This window comes from Balaenoptera borealis (genome assembly GCF_965194805.1).
Source record: "Balaenoptera borealis genome assembly, chromosome: 14".
Lineage (NCBI taxonomy): Eukaryota > Metazoa > Chordata > Mammalia > Artiodactyla > Balaenopteridae > Balaenoptera > Balaenoptera borealis.
In genome coordinates, this window is record NC_138875.1 from 28,648,968 (window position 1) to 28,672,972 (window position 24,005).

Consider the following 24,005-nt stretch of genomic DNA (forward strand, 5'->3'; position numbering starts at 1 on the left):
TTATTACAGCTGATGGGGAATTTCTGATGCTGCCCGAGCTCCCCTTTGAAATAATACTCAGCCATTTAATTTGTCCAGCTCTCGTTTAGCTGATTGCTCTTTTCTGCTGGAGTTTATCAAGAATGAAACGCGCTGTCTCTCCAGATGCCTGCAGGCTGAGATTTCACAGACAGTTCTTTTTTCAGCACTCTTCCCACTTCTCTCATGACCCCATGCCTTAGTCACCTTTCACAAGATGTCAATAATGCAATAGGTCGGAGGCGGCTGAGTCAAACTGATTTAATTCAAAGCTGTGTATTTCTAGTCCCAATTCCAGAGGTACTTGAATGCTCCTGCTATACCATTAAATAATAGTGAAAGACACGCAAAGCTCCAAAGATTTGGTTGTCCTAAAAAAAGGCTCACAAAATTCATTAGCTCCAAAAATAAGACAAGTGATAGAAGCTATCTTTATCATAACCACAAGGCCAGAGGCATTAAAGAAATATCAGAATTTGGATACATGCATTTTTGTTTGGGGGATCTATTTTTACTTCTGATATGCATGCATCCCTAGAATGGGTTCTACAAATATTCATTGAGCATCTACTTTTTGTACACAGATTCTTTATGTTTTTACACAGTGCTCATCTCATCCCCCCATTCTCCACTTTGGCATTTCTGTTCCTAACCAGATGAAGAGTAAGAAAGCCAAATTTAGCCAGCTGTGTTTTCTCACAGTACAAACAAGGCTTGCATCTGGGCACAGACTTCTCATTCCTATCAGCAAGCTACTTGCCCTGTCAGCATGTTGACGGTGGACTGCTTAATGGAGACAAGAGTCCTGCAGCCAGGACGGCTCCCTTCTGCAGGTTCCACCTCCATCTGACAGCCCACGGACTCCAGAACCCATATGCTTCTTGAATCAGCTCTTATCTCATCTTTAATATAGAAACAACTGAATTTATGGATATGAAAGTCATCATATAAAATCCCCCCAAAGTCCCCAAACCCTAACACAGTCTCCCTGAACAGCACCCATCCAAATGCACTTTGGTACAATTCCTCACTGATTTTTCTGGGCAATAAATCATTGCGCCTGTGATTCTTTTACAGGGTTGGAGCTGAAGTAGATGTCCAGAATTATGCCGAGGATCACTAGACCCAAGGGAGTTGGTTCAGATGAGGCAATGCTCTGGTGGTTAAAAAAGCTCTTGATGCATTTGTTTAAAGTCATTTTGAACAGAGGTCCCCAACCCTGGTACCAGTGGCCTGTTAGGAACCAGGCCGCAGAGCAGGAGGTGAGCGGCGGGCAAGTGAGCAAAGCTTCATCTGTATTTACTCCTCATTGCTCGCATTACCGCCTGAGCTCCGCCTCCTGTCAGATCTGCGGCTGCATTAGACTCTTATAGGAGCGTGAACCCTACTGTGAACTGCGCGTGCGAGGGATCTAGGTTGTGCACTCTCTATGAGAATCTAACGCCTGACTATCTGAGGTGGAGCTGAGGCAGTGATGTTAGCTAGCGCTGGGGAGTGGCTGCAAATACAGATTATCATTGGCAGAGAGGTTTGACTGCACAGACACCATAATAAATCAATTGCTTGCAGACTCATATCAAAACCCTATCAGTGAGTGCCAAGTGAAAACAAGCTCAGGGCTCCCACTTATTCTGCATTATGGTGAGTTGCATAATTATTTCATTATATATTACAATGTAATAATAATAGAAATAAAGTGCACAATAAATGTAATGTGCTTCAATCATCCCAAAACCATCCTGCCCTCTCCGGTCCGTGGAAAAATTGTCTTCCACGAAACCGGTCCCTGGTGCCAAAAAGGTTGGGGACCGCTGATTTTGAACACTTTCTAGCTAGTCCTCATCCATGGGAAAGTGCCGCAGGTGGTAAGGGAAAGAAGCAAGCAACGAAGGCACTTCTTTCTGGGTGTTCTCATGTCCCCGCCAAACGGTTCCTATCTGTCCCTTATCCATCCCATTCATCCTGTCCTCCTCCTTCCTCTTGTAGGGTCATTCTCACAGGGCCAGGCTGTCTACCATTGCTCACTTTGATTGGCAAGTGTCATAAACAAACTAGTGAAAACATCAGGCAAGATCTAGATTTTTTGTTTGTTTTTTATGTTTTTTTTCTTCATTGGTAATCCCAAATTCTAGTTACATTTTCTTGGGAAGCTGCAATTTGTGTTCTGAAGTCTGCTTCAGTGGTCCAGGTTCAATTTCAATATGTAACTTACAAGAATAATAAGAACTACAGCACATACGGAGTGTGTGCTGTATGGAGTGCTTAGCAGATACCAGATACTGTTTTTTGGGCCTATCTATTCAGTCCTCCTCAAAATCCCATGGAACAGGTATCCTTCTTTCACTAAAACAGAATCTGAGCCACATACACATTAAATACTAAATGTGGGCCACACAGCTAATACAGGGCAGACCTGTGATTTCAACTACTAAATGATAAAGTAATGGGAAACGTTCTCTGTGCTAGTTACCGGATACAGAAGGGTGAGAGAGATTCATGTTGTATTCCTAAATAAGCATCAAGTTTTACTATTTATAGTAATAAAGATTACAACAACATCACATAAAGTTTTTCTGTCTCATGAATCATTGGCTTGGGACACGTGTTGGCAACATGGTTCTGTCAGAGGCTTTGATACACATTTTGAAGAAGGCAAGTGATGCAGAAGGAAGATCATGTGCAGAACTGGAGAAGGGGGAGGGGATGGTCATTATCAGGGACATATCAGAATGCTGTGGTGGAGGCTGTCTGCAGACTTGATGCAGGCTCCAAACACAAGTAGACAGATGGCTGGAAGATGCCACTTGAGGTCTGCAAGCTGTTCCACTACGAGGGGCCCCTCTCTTGCAGGGGTCTCCTGATGCCTCTCAATCGACCCATTTGGTCTGGTACAAGATGGTCAGAAAGGGGTTGGGTAGATAGGTAGGAGGCCAGTGAAATGTGAGGCAGACAGTAGGGTTGGAAAGAACTTAAAAATAAAAAGTGAGTGTGCTTATTTGTTGGAGAGGTGGGCCTTTCTCCTCATTAGGCAGGTTTAGAACTATCCTGCTAAAGGGATTTTGAAGAAAATACCTCCTTTCAAGTCCTAAAGGTGGTCTGTGAATTTGTATTTTCTGCATGTGAGTCATTCCTAGCCCTAAAAATGTGTAGAACAAAGTGATGCATCACATTAAAATTTAGACAGGGAAATCTGTAACTCAATCCACTAATAAACACAGATACTTGAGATATATCACAAAACATCAATGACCCCAAGCCTCAAGTAAGCAGAATTACAGGATGATTTTTAAGAAGCTCAAATTGAAGCCACTTTAGCAGAAGGATGGAAGAGAAAAACAAGAATAGAAAACTAGAAACATGAAGTCAGTGGAAGAAGTCAAAGTGTAATTAAACATTTTGAGTCTCAAGGGATCATAGAGATCATCTAACTCTACACCCTTGCTGCTAAGCATTTTGGTTTGTTTTTGTTTTTGTTTCAGATGAAAACTGTCTTTGAAAGAGAAGAGAATGACATTCAAAGTTAATCATCACTGGTTGGCCTCACTTTGTTTATATTTCTATTCTGAAAAATTGAGTTTAAATCAGATTTTGAGGCTAAATCATATTTGAATATGCTGTCAGGGATAACTTACATTGATTCCTTTGATAAAGGAGAAAAATCTTTCTGCATATGAGGAAGCCCTTCTTCTCCCAACACCCACCTGCCAACCAGCAATTTTCCTGCGTGTGAATTTCTGCATATTAGGTCTGTTTTAAGTTGGACTCACCTGCATGCGGCCCTCAGGTGGTCAGAACATCTTGGGAGAAAAAAAATATTCATTAAAGTCTAAAGAGATTTAGAACTTACTAAGACTTCAGAATATTCCACTGAAATGCCAGACACTCTGGAAACACCTGGAGAACTTCTCTCTTCAGGACTAAATGTCAATACTGGTTTAAAAAAAAAAAAAAATCTGCTATAAACACTGTCAAGGCAGGCAGTGCAAAAAAGATATACCTGTAGTACGAAGAGGCTGATCTCATGTAAGAAAAGTAATAATGTCAGTTTGGGTTTTAGTGCAAAGTATATGTATGCATGTGAACAAATGTTTTTGTTTAAAGTACTCTACTATTGTCACAGATGTCCATGTTAGGTAAGCAAAATAAAGTAGGTTGCCTTAGGAATTATGGGGAAAGATCCATGTTTTATGTAGGTATCCCACAAGTAGCCAAAAAAACACCTTTATGGGTGGAGCCATTTTTTTGAGGGGGAACAGTATTCACAATACAAATATAGTCACGTGAGCTCATAGAAGAAGGCAAAAAAACCAAGAGTCGAGATCCTACCCTTTTGATAAAACCAGGAAACTGCATCTGCAATTTTTGGGGAATGATGACATGTTTTTCTTTTTCCCAACCCATATTTATGTATAGTTACTTTGGTAAAATACTACAAAGATAAATTAGTAGGGAAATGATCACATGCTCGGATATCATGGAAACATCAAGTTGCCATAAAAGTTTCTAAACACTCTGTTTTTAGATGCATCTCATTGTGGACCAGTAACACACACTTGACAGGCCAGCACTAGTCTGCAGTCCATGCTCCGAATCGTACTGAATCAGAGAGCAAAGATGCATGGCAAGAGGCAGAGGGCAAGCGTGAAGAAAGGCCTTGAGAAAAAGGTGTGAGTTTACTAAGCAGGACCTTGAGCAAGGAGGACGCGTGGGATCAACCTTGCTCCTGAAGTCAGGGGATGTGGTGCACCAGCCAACCACACACATTCTCTCTTGGGGCAGTGTTGGAAAGCTGGGCCTTTTTGTACATGTCTTAGAGTCCAGAATGTCTAGGTAGCAAGCAGAGGAGGTCATAAACCCAACACCATCACGAGCTAGGTTAAAATACTGGACAAATCTCAACTGTTGAGTGGAAATAGCAGGCGGTGGGCACAGGTGTAGGCTTATAGAATCCCTGCTTAGCCATACATCCTCTGCCTGGATCCCATTTTCTTCCTCAGTGAAAGGGGAAGAGTAAGCTGTCTGATAAAAGGTTGCTGTGGGTTTAGTCACCAGAGGCAAGTGAAGCGCATGGCACATTCCTGACACTGGGTAGAAGCCATTTGATTGTGGGGTCTTTTATTTTCTCTCCTCTTCAAGACTACCTCTGTGCCTCAGTCTTTATCTAGAAAATGAGGAGACTGATTTAGATTCTGGGGAGCTTCTGAAAACACCTGGAGCTTCTGGACTCCACCCAGACTAATTCAATGGGGTTGGGCCTGGGCTCCTGTAGTTTTCATAAGCTCCCTCGATAATCCCATACGCAGTAAAGGTTGAGAACTGCTACTCTAGGTGTTCTGTCTTGTTCTTTCAATTCTGAAATGAAAGGAGTAAGTAAGCACTGAGAATGGGACTTCCTTATACGCTGTTTTGCTTTGGGATGGTTCTTCCCCAAATGGCAAAGTAGATACTATATGGCGAGTTCAAAACAAGCCAACCTGTTTTCTCATTGTTGTGTGTCCTAGATGGGAGACTACACCACCTACCTCTGCCTCAACTGGGTTTCCTCTGTAGAAGGGACAACTACAACAACTCTCCATTTGGGAACTGGGGAAGGAAGGGGATGAGAACAACAGAAATGCTTTGCCAAGACGGAAGGATTCAAAATGCTCCACAAAAATTCCCTCTCTTGCTCTGAGATAGATGAATTGCTTTTCCTTGAACAGGCTGAGATCAAGAAAACTCAATATAATACACAAAAGTGAAGCGGAGGCTGCTTGTCCTGGTCTTATCAGTGGTCAGTTTGGGTTTGAATTATCTTAACAATGGTGATAAGCTCTAACTCAAGGTGTCATAGCATAAGAGGTAAAGAACACAGGTGTTGGAGCCAGACTGCCTGGGTTCAAATCGTAATTCTGCCACTTACAGGCTTTGTGACCTTAACTTCTCTGTGATTACTTTTAAAATGAAAATAATATTATTACTGATTTCACAGAGGTTTGTAAGGATTAAATGATGAATAAATGTAAAGTTCAAAGAACACTTTCTGGCATTCAGTTCACTTTTAGTAAGTCTTTGGCATATGTACACTCAATCAAAGGCCGTGTGGACATGTAGTAACACCAACTCCAGCTGAGTCCAACAGGGGCTGGGTGCTCTGGAAAATCCCGAGCTTCCTTTTCCATCTTTATGACTGTTGACTCTGAGCCTGTAGGCAGCGGGTGTGCATGGGAACAGAGTCAGACAATGGGGATTCTGTTCTGAAGGACACTATCAGCCCTGCAAGAACAAGCAACCTGGGAACTCAGGGATTTCATGCCTGCATTAAAAATTTCTGGGTTAGGACTCACGGAGCCCAGGATATTTTGCAGATGGTTTAACCCCGTGATGGTCTATGAGTAGAACTGATTGTGGGGCCTGAGGAAAATGGGGTAAGGGTTCTTTCAGGGATGACAAAATCCCCCTCCTTTGAACACTTGGCGATAATCACACTTAATCCTGGAATGAACACAGTACCTTCTCAACCTGTACTTCCTTTATGTTTATGGTCCCCTTATTTCTCCAATCAGCCTAGCAGCTACCAGGTCCACTGATTCTGCCCCTGTACTTTATCTGGCATTCATCCCCTCAGGAACATGTCCACATTGACCCCAGCCCAGTTTCATTCCCTACTACGTCTCACATGGACCAATGGCACAGGCTTATTACTGGATCCCCTCTTCTTTTCATCACACCTACTAACTATGGTATAACCTTCTTGCATCACAGTTGTGACTCTTCCCCATCCTCAAACCTTCAATGGCTACACTGTCCTCAGATGGATGTCACAATCTAAAATCTGGATCCTTATTCAAACATATCAACTGTAAAATGTCATGTTAAGATAATCAGAGAAATCTGAACATGGACTGGGCATTAGAAAATATTACTGAATTATTGTTATTTTTATAGGTGTGATAATGGCATTGTGATTGTATTTTTTAAGCCCTTATTTGTTAGAAAAGCTTACTGAATTATTTATGAGTGAAATAACATGATGACTGGGATTTTTAAAAAATAGTCTCCCCAAATTTAAAATTAAAAAATATATATGTATCTGGGAGTATAGATGAAGTAAGATTGGCAAATGGTAATGATTACTGAAGCTGGCCCAGTGGTATGCGGGGAACCGATACACCAACTCTGGAAAGCTGGCTGTCAAAGACTTTGCAAACAGGTTGTTAAACCATTGACAGCTTAAAGTTGTTCACCATGGGGATATTTACACCACAGAAATCAGCAAATGCTCCAAATCAAGGCTTCTGTAACAATATATTAAAGTTGAATAATAGATAATAAAAGTTGGATAATATATGGAGGTTTATTAAACTATCACGTCTACTTTTGTATAAGTTTGAAAACTTCAATAATAGTTCATTAAAAAAAAAAAAGCTCAACTATTTTTCTGGACTTTGGAGACCTCCTGCAATTTGGTCCCAACCTAATTTGCAGCTATATCTTCACCATACTCCCTCTGAACCACAGTAATTAAAGCATTCCAAGTCTCCAGAACATACCCAAGCATCTCCACCCTTGGTTTGGTCTTCATCTAGGCTTCCCCTGCCCTGGAGTAAGTTCACCGCCTCACTTCCTTCTCACCTATCCTGGCGCACGTACAATGACATCTCTCCCTATAAGACTTCCCTGCTTGCTCTATACAGATATAATTTCTCCTTCTTCTCAATTCTTAAATAATTTAACCTGTACTTTTCTATCAAAAGAAAAAGTTGAATTTACTGTGTGTGGCAGGCATCATGCTAGGTTGCTTTCACAATATTGTCTCACAACAATTTGAGCCTCACAACAATCTGTGGGATAAGCTGCACAGTTTTTTTGCTTGATAAGGAAAATGAGGATTAAAGCCACTAGGTAACTTCCCCAGGTTCACAAAGCTAATAGTAGTGGCAGAACATTCCAGAATTGTCAAAATTCTGGGGAAAAGTCTGCGCAGCAGGGAGCCCCACATAAAGGTCTCCATGGGCGCCTTTGAATGAAATGGCAGCTCAGTGACTGAAAGCCCTGTTTTCTCTGCACTGAAAAATGTTTTTCTGTGTTCTGAGTGACTCTTCTTACCCTTCACTGCAAATGTCCCCTTGGCCATAATAGCAACGGACATTTTAGAAATTCCTTTAAAATGGCGACCCTTTATAGAATAGCTATTACACTTGCCTCCCAAAATCCTGTCATGAGGCATACTTGAAGTAAAACTCAATTTTTCCTGAAGGAAGTATCCTCTCTCCTCTGAGACAGTGAGGCATTTATGAAGCAGGTGAGGACCAAGTCCTTTTGTGGGTGCTCTCCTCTGTGGGGGATGGGTCTTCTCAGGGTTGCTTTCCTAGCACTGTAGCTGGACAGGTGAAACTTGCATCTGAGATTGGGCCCCACGCTACGGTTATTTCTTCCCAGCATCCCCAACCTGGGCCCTTGTAAGCAGATGCTTAAATGCCCATGGGCACACATGGACACTTTACTACAAAATTTAAGCAACCTTCACATGCCTGTAGGAACTGAGAGATAAAGAAGAACTAAATGCCAAGAAGCCGTGGATGCTATTTGTATCTTAGATGAGAGCAGAGAATCTAGCACTTGCCTTGGATTCCTCCTGGAGCGCTCAGCCTGCAAAAGGAATGGAATGTCTAGCAAGAGGGGCGTGGTAAATAAATGATGGTACTAGCAAGTGGACAAAAATAGCCAGTTGCTAGAAGATTTTCCAGTGACATGAAAAGCATGCAAACAAGCAAAAAAGAAGGTTAAAAAAAGCATATAAAATATGATTATCAATTTTTTAAAAAATCCCATAGATGTGTATGTCTATGTACAATAACTATTGTAAGACTATACCCCAAAATGTCATTATAAATATTTCTGGGGTGCAAAGAGATTTTTTTTATTTTTTTATATTTTCCAAATTTCTTCTTTTTAGTTAATTTTTATAGTTAACATCCATCACCACACAGAACTACATTTTTTTTTCTTGTGATGAGAACTTTCAAGACCTACTCTTTTAATAACTTTCAAATATACAGTACAGTACTATTAACTATAGTCACCATGCTGTACATTACACCCCCAGGACTTATTTATTTTATAACTAGAAGTTTGTACATTTTGACCACCTTCACACATTCCAAAGTCTCTAGTGAACACTTATAGCTCTTAAACTGAGGAGAAAAAAAAAGAGTAAAAATAAAATGAAGAAGAAATCATACGATTGTGGGGCTTCTACTAAGGGAGTGAGATGCCTCTTTTTATTCCTTTTGGGGATGGAGAGAGATGGTCTGGCAAAGGGAGATGAGGGTCCTCATTTCTAATCATCCGAAGACAAGAAAAGAGGAGACTCAAGTGTGTTCATTCCTTTAAAGTCAGGAAGAACAAGGCGTTGGAAAATGAATGATGTGTTTTGGGGAGAACCAAGTGGAAGAGAAGAGTGTGGGTGACTTAGGTGTGAATTTCAGGAGCATTTCCATTTGTGCTTTTTAAACCTGCTGAGACTAGTAGCCTACGGTCAGACAGTTCTCCCCGTGTGGCTCAGAAGCCAAGCTCGCTGGCCTGGGAGAACTCCCACCGCTAATGTACGGGCCGTAGAATCGCAGCATTGGGCTCTACCTTCAAAGTAATGTGTTTATTTCTAGGAATGAACCTGGTGTCTTTACAAACCAATAATCACAGGGAGAAAGGCTGATAGTCACTTCCTTACCCTCCTCTTCTCTATCTGGATGCAGAAAGGAGAAGAGAGACAAGGAGAGGCCAGCCTCATACAATCACCCCTCTCCACACTTTCAAAGTGGAGGGGCAGCAAAGATTAGGGAGGAAATCATGACTATTTTCCTTAAGAGGCTGCAGCAGGACGGGCTTCAAGGGAAAAAAAAAAAAAAGACAAAAACTTTTCCATGCAAGTGGTGAATGTGGACTGTGTGAAAGCTGACAGGCCCACTGACAGTGAGCCCAGGGAGGGGCCCTCAGCAAGTTCCCTCCTGAAAGTCAGTGACAGTTCCTGGAAGGGAACACGACCATGAATGATTGTGGACATCAGGATGCCTGGGGCTCAGTTTCACCTGAAACCCGAAGAGAGAAGGGAAAATGACAACAGAAGCCAACGATGTGGTGCAGTGGGGCCAGAAGGAGACAGCCCCAAGCATGTGGGCAGTGCTCTGTTTCTCTTTGGAAAAGCACCCGAGAGGGTGGTGTTGACTAGGTGTTGACACATCCGGGCCTTTTTGATTCAGGAACGACACTGCAGAACTGACTTTTTGATCTGGGTACTACACTCTAGCCACAAGGTTCCAGGGCCTCCTGGCCTCGGGAACATGCATCCTGAGGAGTGAAAAATATGCATTTATATTCCAGCCTTGGGGGGATGACACACAAATGGAATAATGTGGAAAGGTCAGACGGAAGCAGGGGAGTGAGCCATCTGTACCAACCACCTGCGGGGTTATCTGTGGGGAGGGCAGGGAAGCTGCCTTTCTAGGATCATGGCCTCAAATGCTGTGGACAGACCCCCAATATACCTAACTTAATAGTTCATTTTAAATCTAATATCTTTAGAAATGTGGCTCAACAAACATGAAGAGAATATGATCAAGTCAGAAACAATGTCAAAACCACACACACACACACACACACACACACACACACACACACACACACCCCTTCCATAAAATCAGTCTCCACTATGTAACCTTTTCAAGCCACAAAACAACATCACACAGAGCCTTTTTTCCCTTTATTTGTATAAATTTCCAGAGAAAAATAAATATTTAGCTGAGATAAATATTTATCCCACTGCGTTGTGAGAGTAGGTATGGAGGTAGGTGGGATATGGGTAAATGCTGATTGTCTTTTGTTTTTGTTTTATATTCCCTGAGCTCACCTGAAAGTTTGTGTGAGTTATATGAATAAGTACTTGAATAAATTGTCAGTTTTCAGTATTGTCAAAAGGCTTCCTTACTATCTATTTTTAAAACCTCATTGCATCCTGACAGAAGGATCAACAAGCTGTGATCAAAATACCCCAAACCGTACATGGATTTATCTTTGACTCTCACCAACGGGGCCCTTTATTTTGTTCATTCTCTCCCTCAAGCCTCTTGCTCCACTCCCATTCTGGTTCTTAGCTCTCTGAGTGGTCTGGGGCCTCTTCTCCCCAGGACTTGGGGTCTCAGCACCACACATGGGAGAAGTGTAGTGAGGGTACAGTGAGTTCTTGGATGTAAAACATATTTAAAGGAGAAAATATCCCCAAGTATATGGAATTATTGTTATTAGAAATTACCTGCTCTGCCCTTGGGAGTCTCTGCAGAGGTGCAGCAGGTGGGGCCTTGGGCAGCACTGAGTTGGGGAGTGACAGGAAGTTTCCTATTGAAAGGGGGACAGAGGAAGGGATGGAGCATCTCAGCTCTTGCTCTTGGATTTACCTGTCTTTGCATACACACTCTATCTACACTAGGATCCGTGGGGAACACAAGGAATTTGTGTCTGTCGTGCATTTGTTGTGTGTGTGTGCTGGTGGTTATGCATTTGTGTGGAGACAGTAAGCTCCCTTCCAAAGACAGGGAAGGTGATTTTCCATCTTCACCACTACCAGGGAGGTCCCCAGAGAGCCCTTTCTTGTGCCTCTTGTGGTTTGTTCATAGTGACCTCCAAAAAGCATTCTGGCCAGAGATAAAAATGGCTCGTTTCCTAACCAAGATCAGCAAAACTCAACCATCTGCCTCTGCAGAAGTCTGAGATTAACCTGGCTGCCAGACCATGTCTACAAGGCATTTGCTCACAAAGATTCCACAAATGTGAGTATCCTGTCCCAATGAGGAGAAATTCAGGAGAGAACCCCGCCCTCTACCTCCTTGGTTTAGCACTTTCCTGAGCTGAATCACCTACCACCACGCTTTCCAAGCAGCTTGGTCTACAGTCTTGCGTACTATAAAATATTAAAGATGCAGAAAGAGGTTGTTTTGCTCATGATGAGGTGGGAGGAGCCAGAGGGAGAGGACAAACTACCAAGTCATTGTCAAGGTTGGTTCCTTAAGTCAGAGAAGCTGGAAATCCAAGGTGGGGGGTTTGTGCCCTGGTGCCAACTTCGTTTGCTCACAATTCATAAAAGGATCAGTGGAACTTACCTGTGGCTGAAATCCTTTGAGGTCGCTGGCTGCAAGGTCACTGGCTGTGAGGAGCTGGAAAAGAACAAAGTAGTCTTCCTTAGTGATACTTCTTACACTTTGCATACAGTGTCCCCAGAACAACTGATCGGCAATGGACTCACCAGAGCCCAGATCTGGAGCTAAAGCAGCAGAATCACAGAAGGCAAACGCGGTGCTTCTGGGATAGGAGCCTGGAATGAATGGCCTTCTCACCTTGTGTCTACTCTATCTCTGACTATCCCTGTTGCCCTCTCATACCTTCTTTCTAGGTGCCACTAATTCTTCAGAGTCTTAAGTTAGGGATCATGAACTATGGATGGACTCCAGCAAGTCCACAGACCCCCTGAGATTTTAAGTACAAATTACGTGTGAATCCATACACTTCCTTAGGGAGAAGGTCCCTGACTTCTTTTCTACTATCAAATTATTCTGTGATACGACAAGTAAAAGAGACAGTTAAAGGCTCATCTCTTCTGGGAGGGCTGTTGCTTCTTCTTCTTCTTCTTCTTTTTTTAAACTCAGACCAGTGAAAATGACCCTTTACTCTCCCCAGCTGCACATGACTCAGTTTCCCTTTATCGTACATTGCCTTTGATTTTATATGTTATTGAGGTATTCATAGCTTATGCCTCCAACTATTATGCACAATGTTAGATGAGAGTCAGGTTATGTATTTTCTGTATCTCTGTGTTTAATCAATATTAAAGGGTAAAGTTAAGGTTTTAATATTTTGCATGCTCTCCAGAAAGCACCCAATGGAATCATAAAATAAATTAATAAAATAATCACGTTCTTTATTGTTGCTCAAAAATGCTGGGAAAGTGGGATAAAGAGAATAAAAGGCAGATGCTTATTTTGATTCAAGGAGTGTGACCGCTAGCTTTGTTAGGACTGGAGAGCGTTTGTGAAAACTAGGAAAGATTTCATATTTGCTGTAACAATATTTTGTTTGGTTCAAGAAAGAGAGGAAGTCACGCTGGGCTGTAGTGCCTCCAGCCCTCAGAAAAGCTCACCTGGGCTCCCTAGCTTCTCTCAATGACTTTGCCAAAAATGACGCACAAAGTGTGTAAACTCTGGGATGGAGCAGGAAGGAGGTAGAGAATGTACCTCTCTCCCCACACCCAGGCCTGCAGGCAGGATTCCCCAAGTGGCATTTGCCTGGAAAGGTGACACCATCCCGAGAGAGAGCCAGCTCAGCCCCTGACTGCAGACACAGCCAAGCAACAAGCCATGAGGGTACCTGACGAGACACTGGGGGCTGAACATAATTATACAGCATCTCTGCCTTCAAGGGACATACAATTTGGTCCAAGGGTAAGACACGCATGTGTCAGTATGAGCAGAGTGTAGTAGGGTGTTAGTGTCAAACTGTGAACAACATAAGGCAAGAAAGCTCAGGGTAGGGTTGCTGAAATAAGATGGAGTTTGAACTGAGCCTTGAAAATGGACGGGTGGCAAGGCGGGGAGCTGCTTCAGGTCGGCAGTGGGGAGAAGACATGGAAAAGGGGTTTACCAACCCCAGCACAGCTCCCTTTGCGTCTGTTCTCTGCCAGCTGCGGCATGCATTAAGGAGGGAGGGAGGGAATCATGACACATCGAGGATCGCCTGGGTGCCCAGCGCAGTGGTTGCTGCCTTATAGAATTTTTATTTTTTAATCTTCATAACTCCCTCATGAAATAGAAAGTACCTCCACTTTATGGATGGGAAAATTGAGACTTATGGAGGTTAGAAAACCTTTTTTAAGTCACACAGGTAGAACACATATTTGGGATTTAAATCCAACAGTATATTATCCCAAAGCTTATCCTCTTTCTCCTTTAACATGATGCCTCTGGTGGAGGCACACTGGAGATAATTTGTTGAGGAGACATGACATAGGAAAAAACATGAGTGCCAGACTGTTAGTCAAATGAGCCACAGGCAGGAACATAAAATGTGTGTCCCTATGAATGACCCTTAACTAACCCTTCCTTTCAGATACTATTTTATTTAATTGGTAACAACAATCCACTTTTCAGGACTTGTCAATATGGCCTAGGGCCTCTGATTCAAGCGCAGGTTGGGATGGAGCTGGGGAGGAGGGACAGACAGGCTGGGGTGATGTATGGGCATGGGAGTGATCTCTGCAAGAACAGGGCCACAGACATGTGTTAGCGTATAGGACTCAGGTCTCAAACTCTCCAGGCCCTGGAAGTCCAGCTGGCAGGGACTCTTCTACTGCGCTTTCACGAAGTTCACCAGGCAGACAGCAGAAGTAAGACCCAAATATCTAGTTCTTCCCAGTTCTGAGATGCTGCAACAGAAAATAAACCACAAGGGTGTTCATGGCATCTTAGCATATGCGCTATTCCCTCACGTTAGTGGTTTGGGATTGAGAAATGACCATATCCACTTTGAATGGAAATAAAGATACAGACTTTTTGGTTATTATTCCTTGTGTCCCCTGCTCAACAAAGTTAGGATCTATCCCATCCTCCCTGGAAAACTTACATCTTACATCCTCTTTCCCTTCTCTTAAGCAGAAGAAAGATGCATGCAATTTAGTTCTTTTTTTTTTTTTTTTTTGCGGGGGAGAGGTGGTGGTGTGCCTTGCATCATGCGGGATCTTAGTTCCCCGACCAGGGATCGAACCCGTGCCCCCTGCAGTGGAAGCACGAAGTCCTAACCACTGGATCGCCAGGGAATTCCCGCAATTTAGGTCTTAATTATTTAAACTTCTCTTTTGTATATACTTTGTATTTTCCTTTTTTCGCCTAACAAGCCCATGCCCAACAAGACCATGGTTTATAAAAATCTTACATAACTTCTGCATTTCTCAAAGTGTTAAGAAGAATCTGGACAAACAATTAGTCATCAAGTACCTGTTGGTCAAATGACTTACAAGAAAAGTGGGGAATATTGTCAAACTAGAGGTGAGGACTAGAATGACTAAATTACTGAGAAGTGTGAGAGACAGCTTATGACATCCTTCAAGTTGACAAGAGGAAAAGACACCTAGAATGCTCAACACCTAGAGCATTTCCTGCATGAAATAGCATTCAAATATCTGAATGAATTAATCAGCAGGGGAGGCTGAGGCATGGCAGAGAAGAGATGAGAATGTGCTTCCACAAATCACTGCCCTAAAAAGCACTGATCCAGACCCTGTCCAAACTGTCCCCACCCCCCACCCCCTGACCAGACCCCTTCCTCATTCTGTCCCACAGAAAAAAGAGTTCACTGCTCAGACCATCCTAGCTGTGTGGGGAGGGATCCAGGACAGGGAAGCGAAGAGGGAGGAAATGCATTCCGCCGTGGCTCTGGGGACTGCAGTCAGGTTGCAGTTAATGAAAAGGATCCTGCCTTTTCCCAGGATGGCTAAATGTCTGCACTGCTCCCAGTAAAAGGGTTGGGTGGGTGTGGGGGAGAAGGGCAGACAGAATTACATTTAAAAGGCAAAGGAAGGAGAAAATTCTTTCATCTCCCTGGTGGAGTTGGGCAGCATCCTGGGGCCCTGTCTCAAACCATTCTCATTCCTGACACGTCTCCCTGCTCTCTGGAACAGTCCACATTCAGAATATTATGATGATGACCCTGCTTTCCATTTTTGAGGAGCTGCAGTTTCTCTCTCGGCGCAAGTTCAATTTTTTTTCTTGGTCTCTCCAAGCCCAAAGGGCAGGCTGGGGAGCAGGGGGAAGATGCAGGAAGCTGTGGGACCCTCGGGTGAGAGAAATACGTTCAGCTTCACAAGCAGAGGCATTCTGCTGGCATTCCTCTCACACCCAGCTTCCTGAACGGGATTCTCCCTTTGCTTCCCACACCACCGTAAGTCACCCCCAGCACAGCTGCAGCCAGCTGCAGCATCCTGGGACCCCCCTGGGCCTCAGACTGCCCCTCAAATAGCTTCTTTTTCACCTGCTAAATTCTACAGCTTCCAGAGCTTCCTTCAAAAGAGGGGAGGAAGCTGCTCCATTTTCCTCCGTGTCCTCCAGCCCCAGGAGTATCACTTCCCCTCTTCTGGCCCCTCATCAAACGGACACACTGCATCCGGGAAGGGAGTCCCTGACATAAAATGGGGAGTGGGGGGGGGGGGCTTATGCTGGACATCTGGCTGAAAGGATCCCAGCCTTGTAGACATGCAGCTGGACACACTGAAGCCCGGCTGTGATAGGGATCCTCTAGGTTATTTGCTCTTCTCAAATATTCCCTCCCCGTGGGCCAGAAAAGTAGATGACAACATGTGAGATGGACGGATGGGTGGATGGGTGGAGGCAGTGGTAGGCAGGTACACAGATAAAGAAAACAGAGCAAAGACGGCTTTGGGGAAAACAAACGACCCTATTTCAAATTTCCCTTAAAGACACCATCCTTTCATCAAATACGCTTTTTACCTCACCTGTCCTCTTTTCAGTCTGTTCTCCTTTCCCTTTTCTATTTTGTAGGAAATGGATTTTTTCCCCCCTCTTTATTTTGTGAAGTGTCACTTGCTTCTTACTTTGGCCACAGGATGGAACATGAACCACATCCCACCCCAATCCCTCAAATGACAAAACAGTTGGGGACAGTCTGTGTGGAAGGCAGCATCCCAGCAAGGGAGATAAACACCCAATTATGTGTGTGATTGGGGTTGTTAGAAACCAACTAGAAACTGAGGCCCAGAAAGAGTAAGTGGCTTACCCAGTGAAAAAGCAGAAACAACAAAGCCAACCATATGCAGGCAACCCAAAGAAAGTTTTAGATGACCTAACACCTGGGGACTGGGAGATTCAAATCGGGAGGGGAGAGTGGCAGGGGTTAAGACAGAGAAAAGGAAAAAAAAACTAAGAAAGAAAGCTTGGTTTCTACCAAGCAACAGGCTCTGGAACCACCAACCATGAGTGAGCCTGCAATAGAGTTCCAGGAACACAGAAGGAAATGTGGAAATTGAATTGAGGGAGGTAAAATGGAACCGACAGGTTGCTATTCCTCACAGGATGATGACTGGAACACTGCTGTACAAAAGTCAGACTCAGAGGGAGAAAACTCATGCCTTGGCCCTGGGTCTGCCTCCACTCACTGTGGGATCTGTTTTGGGGTCACTTCCCCTATTCAGGTCTTGTTTTACCATCTATAAAATGAATTCTGTGTTCCCTCTGGCCCCACAGTTCCAGTACCCGTGTGTGTCTCTCTTACCTCAGGGATAAAAGAGATGGAACAGACTCTATCTAGTCTCCTCTCTCTCTTTTTTCCTGGAACTTTTCCCCACAAAACACTTCTGAGAGGTTGTCTACATTCTCTGGAGGAATTTCTAATCAGAAGAACAGATGGGAGGGCAATGAGATAGTCTTGTAGTGTGTCTCCATTATTGGTGTGCAAACAGGAATTTAGAGAGTGGTCACTCAGGCTGCTACACGGGGTCACCATCCCAGGGAGGCTGCAGTCACATCCACATCCAAGCTAAAGGTAAACAACCTTACAATTTGGAAAGCATTAGTTCTAACCGCCAAAGCATTTAGGGTGGCTGACGCAGGGGCCAGGCAGCCAGTTTCCTCCCAGCCTAAGAAGTAAGTTACACACTCGAAGTGGCCATCCTAGCTGGGCTGAGTGTCCTTTTGCTAAATCCCCTCACTTTCATGGAATTTTAAAGGTTAAACCTGAAACCACTGATACCTCCAGTCTTAGTTTTAGGTTCTCTTCCAAAGAGCAACAAGGATGGCTAATAATAATTGAATATAACTCTAAGCAAGCCTGGTCTTGATTGCTTATATTTTTCTTGTATTATCTTTTAAATAATGGGGTTCTAATATTTATAGGTGAGATTTGTAACAAATTCCCCTAGACATGTAGCCAAAAGAGCTTATACATTTTCTTTAAAGACTCCATGTGTGATCTTGCAAGATCACACATATAACCTATGTTCTTAGAGTGGTATGTATATTTGGTTGTTGTCCAAGACACAGCTATTTCAACTTCTGGGTGAGAATGTATTTAACCCTTCTTGCAGATTAGAGCTATACGTATCGAGCTTAATGAAAGAAGAGGCCTCTGAATGCCCTAATCTAGAACTCACTGAGACAAGAAGTCTTGTTTTATGTTATTTGAAGCTGGTGAACCTACAGAAGTTCACCCTGCACTTTTTGAACTTCCCAGTAAAATTCTTTGTAAATGTCTTGTTCTGCAGACAAAGGAAACTGGATTTCATGGATGGAGGGCATCTTGTGTGGTGTTGGGTGGGAAGTTTACAGAGGTAAACCTCGTATAAACTGGTGACATGAATGTTCATATCCTCATTTATTATGCATTTTGGTAAAAAGTAGCTCAAGCAGCTTAAGTCGTTTCTGAGGTTACACCATTTGTAGGTGGTAGGGAGGCACAGGACCCTGGTTTGGTGGATGCGTGTTCCCTTTCACTACATCATAATACTCCATGAGCCCGACTATTTTTGGAATGTATATTAATAGAGGTTTTATCAGGTCCTATATGATGCCTCTGATGTTTCAAAATGAACCATGCATAGGAAACATATAGAAGAGTGGTGTTCAAACTGTGCTCTAAGGAGCCCATCCCACTTTAGCCAGAACAGCACACCTCTTACTGGCATTTTATATTGGACTTCCATTTAAGATCTATTTGATTTAAAACTTTATAAAAAATAAAATTGGAAAATGCTTATCTTAAAAGAGAAGGCCCCTACATAGGTGAAGAAGCCACTCCCAGTGCTAACAGAATATACCTGGGGGAAGAGAATTAACCAGCTCACCTCTCTAAAGATGCTAAGACAGTCATCTCTTACTAGGATTGGAATGGATGCATGAACAGACCTCATTTTTAAGAACACAGCTTTTAATACTTGCCATGAGTTATTCATCGGGAAAATGCTTTCTCTCCTTTTCTTTCCATTTTCTGCAAGCAGTGATGTCTATTCTTTTCATCTGAAATTCAGCAAACTATACACTTAAGAAAGCATAGCTAACTTACCAGGAAAGAAAGGAGCTAGAGATGTGTTGCTTCTCAGGAGCAGAATCTGGGCTGTAGGTTCTTTCCTTCGAACAAAATGCAAAATTCACATTCCATTGGAAGCATCTGTGGGCTGTTCCCAAAGTCAGTAAAAGGCCAGTAAAGGAGGTTCCCACACTGAACATACGCCAAGAAAAGCTGGATACTGGGGAGAATCCATCCTCATCTCTGCCTTCTCATCATGTACTGAATTTCTGCTTAGAACTGACCAGATGATCTGCTTGCTTGGCTCCAAGACTAGTATTAAAGCTTTCTAATGCATCCCCTTGGCAAATCCAAGGAAATTGATTTACACCCCTGGGCTCACTCAGCAGCAGAGAATGGAAAAGTCAGAAGGTGCTTGCTTCAGAGAGTATCTGAGCACTGGAGTCAAAAGCTTGGCTCCTCAGCTCAGTGTAGCCAATTTGGCTGAGAATCTGGGTCCCTCGGGCCAAATCTAGAGCAATTAATCACAATTACAGGTGAATATCAAAAAGGGATAAAGTCAAGCTGCACCCAGTGATAGCTCGCCTTATAGCTGAAGGTAGCCACAGCTTTTGTAAAGCCTCAGGTAAAGTGGAAGGATCTCCTCCTTTGAAAGCCTACCCTGAACTCTTGGCAATTATAATATAAAAAAATAATTGATTTTTCAGGACGTACTTTTGCCTGTTATTGTACCAGGTAGATGCTTTAACTCTATTATTCCTCTTAATCTTCACATTATTAATGCAGGTTAGTATTATTTTCACCAGTTCACAGTTGAGCAAACTAAGGCTCGAATCCGTTAACTAATTTGTCCAGGGTTATAGCGGCAAAAAGTGGCAGAACTGGAATTTGAACATAGCTCCAAATCCTGACAAGTCCAGTCCTCTAAGGCACCCATGACCCCCTCAGGAATCCCTAAATGGAGTGGTGCTTTCTCCCTCCCTACTCTGTCAGGGAGTCATCCCTGGCACAGGGACATTGGAACCACTGCCAGCCAGGCCCTAGATGACCCACCGTGCAGGTAGGATCCAGGCTTCCCACTTCCCATCAGCCCCAGGCAGGCTCACAGTGTAGGGATCTAAGTAACATCTTGATCTTCTCCTCACATTTCTCTGAACTCAAGTTGACTTTTTTCAAAGAAGCTTCATTCCTGAACCCTGGCTGACCAAGGACTCACTAGAGTCTGCACTGTACGCTGTGCGCTAATCATCAGGTGGCTATTCTCTCCCTAATCAAGTTTACCTCCTCTGCCTCCCTTCCTGCTTTCCTTCCTTCCTTCCTCCTTTCATTTTTTCTTCTAGCTAATAAGGGTGTGCCAAGTTCCAGGCACCATCACAGATGCTGGGAATCCCTGTAAACTACTAAATGCTTTCCAGGGATCAGCTCCTATTATTAATTCTTCTGGAGAACCTCATAAGGCAGTACTATGATTACACCCATTTTATAAATGAGAAAGCAGAAACTTAGCTACATTAAGTAGCTTATTCAAAGTCACAAGAGAGTAATTGACAGATCCAGAGAACATGCTCAATTCCATCTGAAACCAAAGCCTATGTTCATTCTTAACTACTCCATACATGTGGCACTGCCAATAATCTAAATGCTGTCGTGGGTAACCTCATTCCACCTAGAAAAGATCTCTGCCTTTTAGAGACACACGCTAAGACACAATGAGGTGGGCATTTATAAAAAAGGGCAACCAATGATGGGAAGAGGATAGTTGCATCCCAAGGAAGAGTGATATCATTATGACCATATAAGTGGGCGCTTTTAATAATATAGAAAAAGCCATCTCTGTTACTACAGGCAAGAAATGTGCTTTTATGTCATCTTCAAATCCAGCATAGCAAGAGAACTAAAAGGAGCACAAGTTGTTAAGGACAGTCTGGCACTTGACAGATCAAGGAACTGGACAACAGGAGGTAAGATCTTTAGGGAAGACAGACAACCATATTCAACAAAGATAGAGAAGTGAAACCCGAGTTCTTCCTCTCATTTTCAAGAAATAACCTTCACAAAACTAAAATTTAAAAGACGGTCTTTGTTTACCAAATACTTCTGCTTATGGTTTTCATTAGAAAGATTACTACGTATTTTTAAAGAAGTAAATCAGGTTATTTGCTTATTTATTTTAATTAACCAAGTGGAACTTGTTTGTTTATATGCTTTGCTATTGGTTGAAATGAAAATCTCTTTGAGCTTCTACTTGAAAACTGTTTGCACAATTAATGTGCAATCTCTTTCACAAATGGTCCTGCTCTTACCTTGTAAGACTGTACAATGTTACAGCCGCTGTACGTGCTGTGTACTTACTTGGTCCTGCCATTCCCTAGGACAGGAGCTCTTTGAGGATCGAGACATCTGGTTATTTCCAGAATGATTCTTCACCATTAAAGATACTCTACAGAGTCTGCCACATCTTTCTAAAGCTGTTCCCCAGTATACTAAGCTTTAGATTCCTAGCATAACAACTTTGAAGGAGGCATGGTTCTCTGAAATACAGATATCCTTGTACTTTGTTAAAAATATGTCCCTCTTGTATTCTATACAGGACTTCTGGAAGCAGCTGGTTCACCAGTAGCTCTTCTTTGCTGCGGTGTGTATGTACCTGTTTCACATAGCCCTGCTGAGACTACAGTTTGCTAAAAATGGTTTTGTATGATTTTACTCTCAAGAACAAGAAGATCATCTCAAAGAGGTATCTGGAAAACAGAGGCTTTCTTTTCATCAAAATCCATCGTATATGGATTATGTCTCCCTGGATCTCTTCTCCTAATAAGATATTCTTTAACTGGTTCTCCCTGAAATCATGTGTGTGCCTGACTCACAGTCCACCCAGTTTTGGACAAAAACTGCCCAGAATTTCCAGCTAGCTCAGCGGGGGGAAGCCTCTCTATATGCTACCCACTGAGACTGAGCAAAATGTGTGTAACACACAGACGCTACATCAGCAGGACAGGAAGTAGTTGCTAACTTAGTCTGAGACCCCTTTAGTAATCATACGCCCAAGCCCTTTATTTATATCACAAAGGCCCACCACACGGACTGATGATGTTCACTTTTGCAGCTACATTTGGCAAATTATTTGGTGACCTTGGGCAAGCCATGTCTCTGCCTGGCCCTTGGTATTCCCCGCCTCTGACATGAGAAACTCTGTAAGATCACCTCATGGTATGACAGGCTGTGAATTCTGGAAAAGGCTATGGATGGCCCTGTCACTCACCCAAAGCATTATTAGGCTTCACACAAATTGTCTATTACTAAAGATACTTGGGGGTGAGTTATCAAAGGAAAAATGGTAGAGTGGTAGCGTGTAAGGAGAGGCAGGGCCCTTGGCAGAACAGAGAAGCTGGTGAGGCCTAAGTGTATGTTTAAGAGAATCTATGCTCTCCATCTCTTACTGGTGTTTCAGAGAATAAGTGGCCTCTTGTTTCTCTCCACATCCCTTACTACTTAAACCTGGTTTTAGGAAAGTATCCACTATCAATCAGTAACACTATAATCACACTGCAACTATTCCCATTATGGCTATTTGCTGTGCTTCATTCCTAACCGGGCAAGAAAAATTGGAATCCCCAGGTCCTTTGATAAACAAAATCCCAGATCTAAGGAACTGTAGTTAAGAATAGAGGTGAGTGGTCCATAATTTGGAGGGCAGAGGATCCATTGCTACACTGTGAGTTATATGAAGCAAGCTTCACTCTGAGACAGAAGATGAAAAAGAGGGTAGGGAAGCCGTATCTAGCTGTGTCCAGCCACTTACCTTTGCCATATCTAAATGTAAGGCACCTGTCAACAGCAGTGGCCTAATCTCTCCATTCACCCTAAGGCTTTCCTTGACCTCATGGGATATTAACAAGCATCCTAATTCCAAGACACACAAGCTTATTTCCACATAATATTAAAAATAATTTGACAATAGGGCTGTCTTTGAATTATTTACCCTCTATTATCTGTTGAGTGCAATACAGCAGGCACTCTTCATAGTCACATCACAGGGAATGTTGCCCTATTCCAAGGTGTAAAGTGGTTTTATTATAAAAAGAATGGTGAAGTATGAGATTGACAAAATACCTTTACTCTTAGATTTAAAAACGTTTCAAATGATGATCTCACTTAATCATCTCAACAACAATGAAAGACATGAAGGGACAGAAACTATCCTGCTTGTTTGACAGATGGAGGAAATGAGGCAAAAAAAAATTGGTCAGTGACTTGCCTAGGGATGTATTTGGCTTTAGAAGTCTTAGTGTAGAAGGGATCCTAGGGGGAGATTATCCAGACCAGCCCCGCTCCAATGCAGGAATCCCCTTCTCCAACTTCTCTGACAGATGGACATCCAGCTTGAACACTTCTGAGGAAGTGCCACTCACTATTTTAGTCTTTAGCAAATTCTACCTTTATTCAGTTGAAATATGCCTCACTGAAACTCATCCCCCTAGTTTTGAGTAAAAGGAACTAACTGCTTTGCTTTTACTGTCAAGATCTTCCTGTTAAATAGATAACGTGAACCTCATTTTACAGGTGAGAAAACTAACCAGCCCACTCCAGGCAACAAATCTCAAGTTAGAGCCAGACACCAAACCCCAAGGATTTCAGACGCATCCTCTCCCATACATTCTCTGGTCCTGCCCATGTGCCCACACTATAGTATGCTTAGCCCTCCTGCCAGTGGCCATCCCTGATACATTTGATGACAGGTATCATCATATCCATACGTCCCCAGGTGGCATATCCTAAGGGCTTTCAACTCTTCTTCCCTGGATATGGTTCCTGGTGTCATCACCGCCTAACTTACAAATGCCTCCCTCAAAATGTGGCTCTCAGATCTGAGCACACTGTGCCAGTGGGAGGACTAACTGTTACTAACAAGTCTTGTCCTGACCTATCTT

The 24,005-nt window shown here is 43.0% G+C and overlaps 1 protein-coding gene across 6 annotated transcripts in view; it reads right to left on the bottom strand.

Annotated features, from left to right (window-relative positions):
- Window positions 1-24,005, bottom strand: part of SETBP1 (SET binding protein 1) — a 383,472-nt gene that overhangs the window by 174,900 nt on the left and 184,567 nt on the right. For all 6 annotated transcript variants that reach the window (XM_082355670.1, XM_082355669.1, XM_082355668.1 and 3 more), the window contains one exon: window positions 12,153-12,206. In XM_082355670.1, coding sequence (XP_082211796.1) covers window positions 12,153-12,206 — 54 coding nt within the window. The remainder of the gene's footprint in view (window positions 1-12,152; window positions 12,207-24,005) is intronic.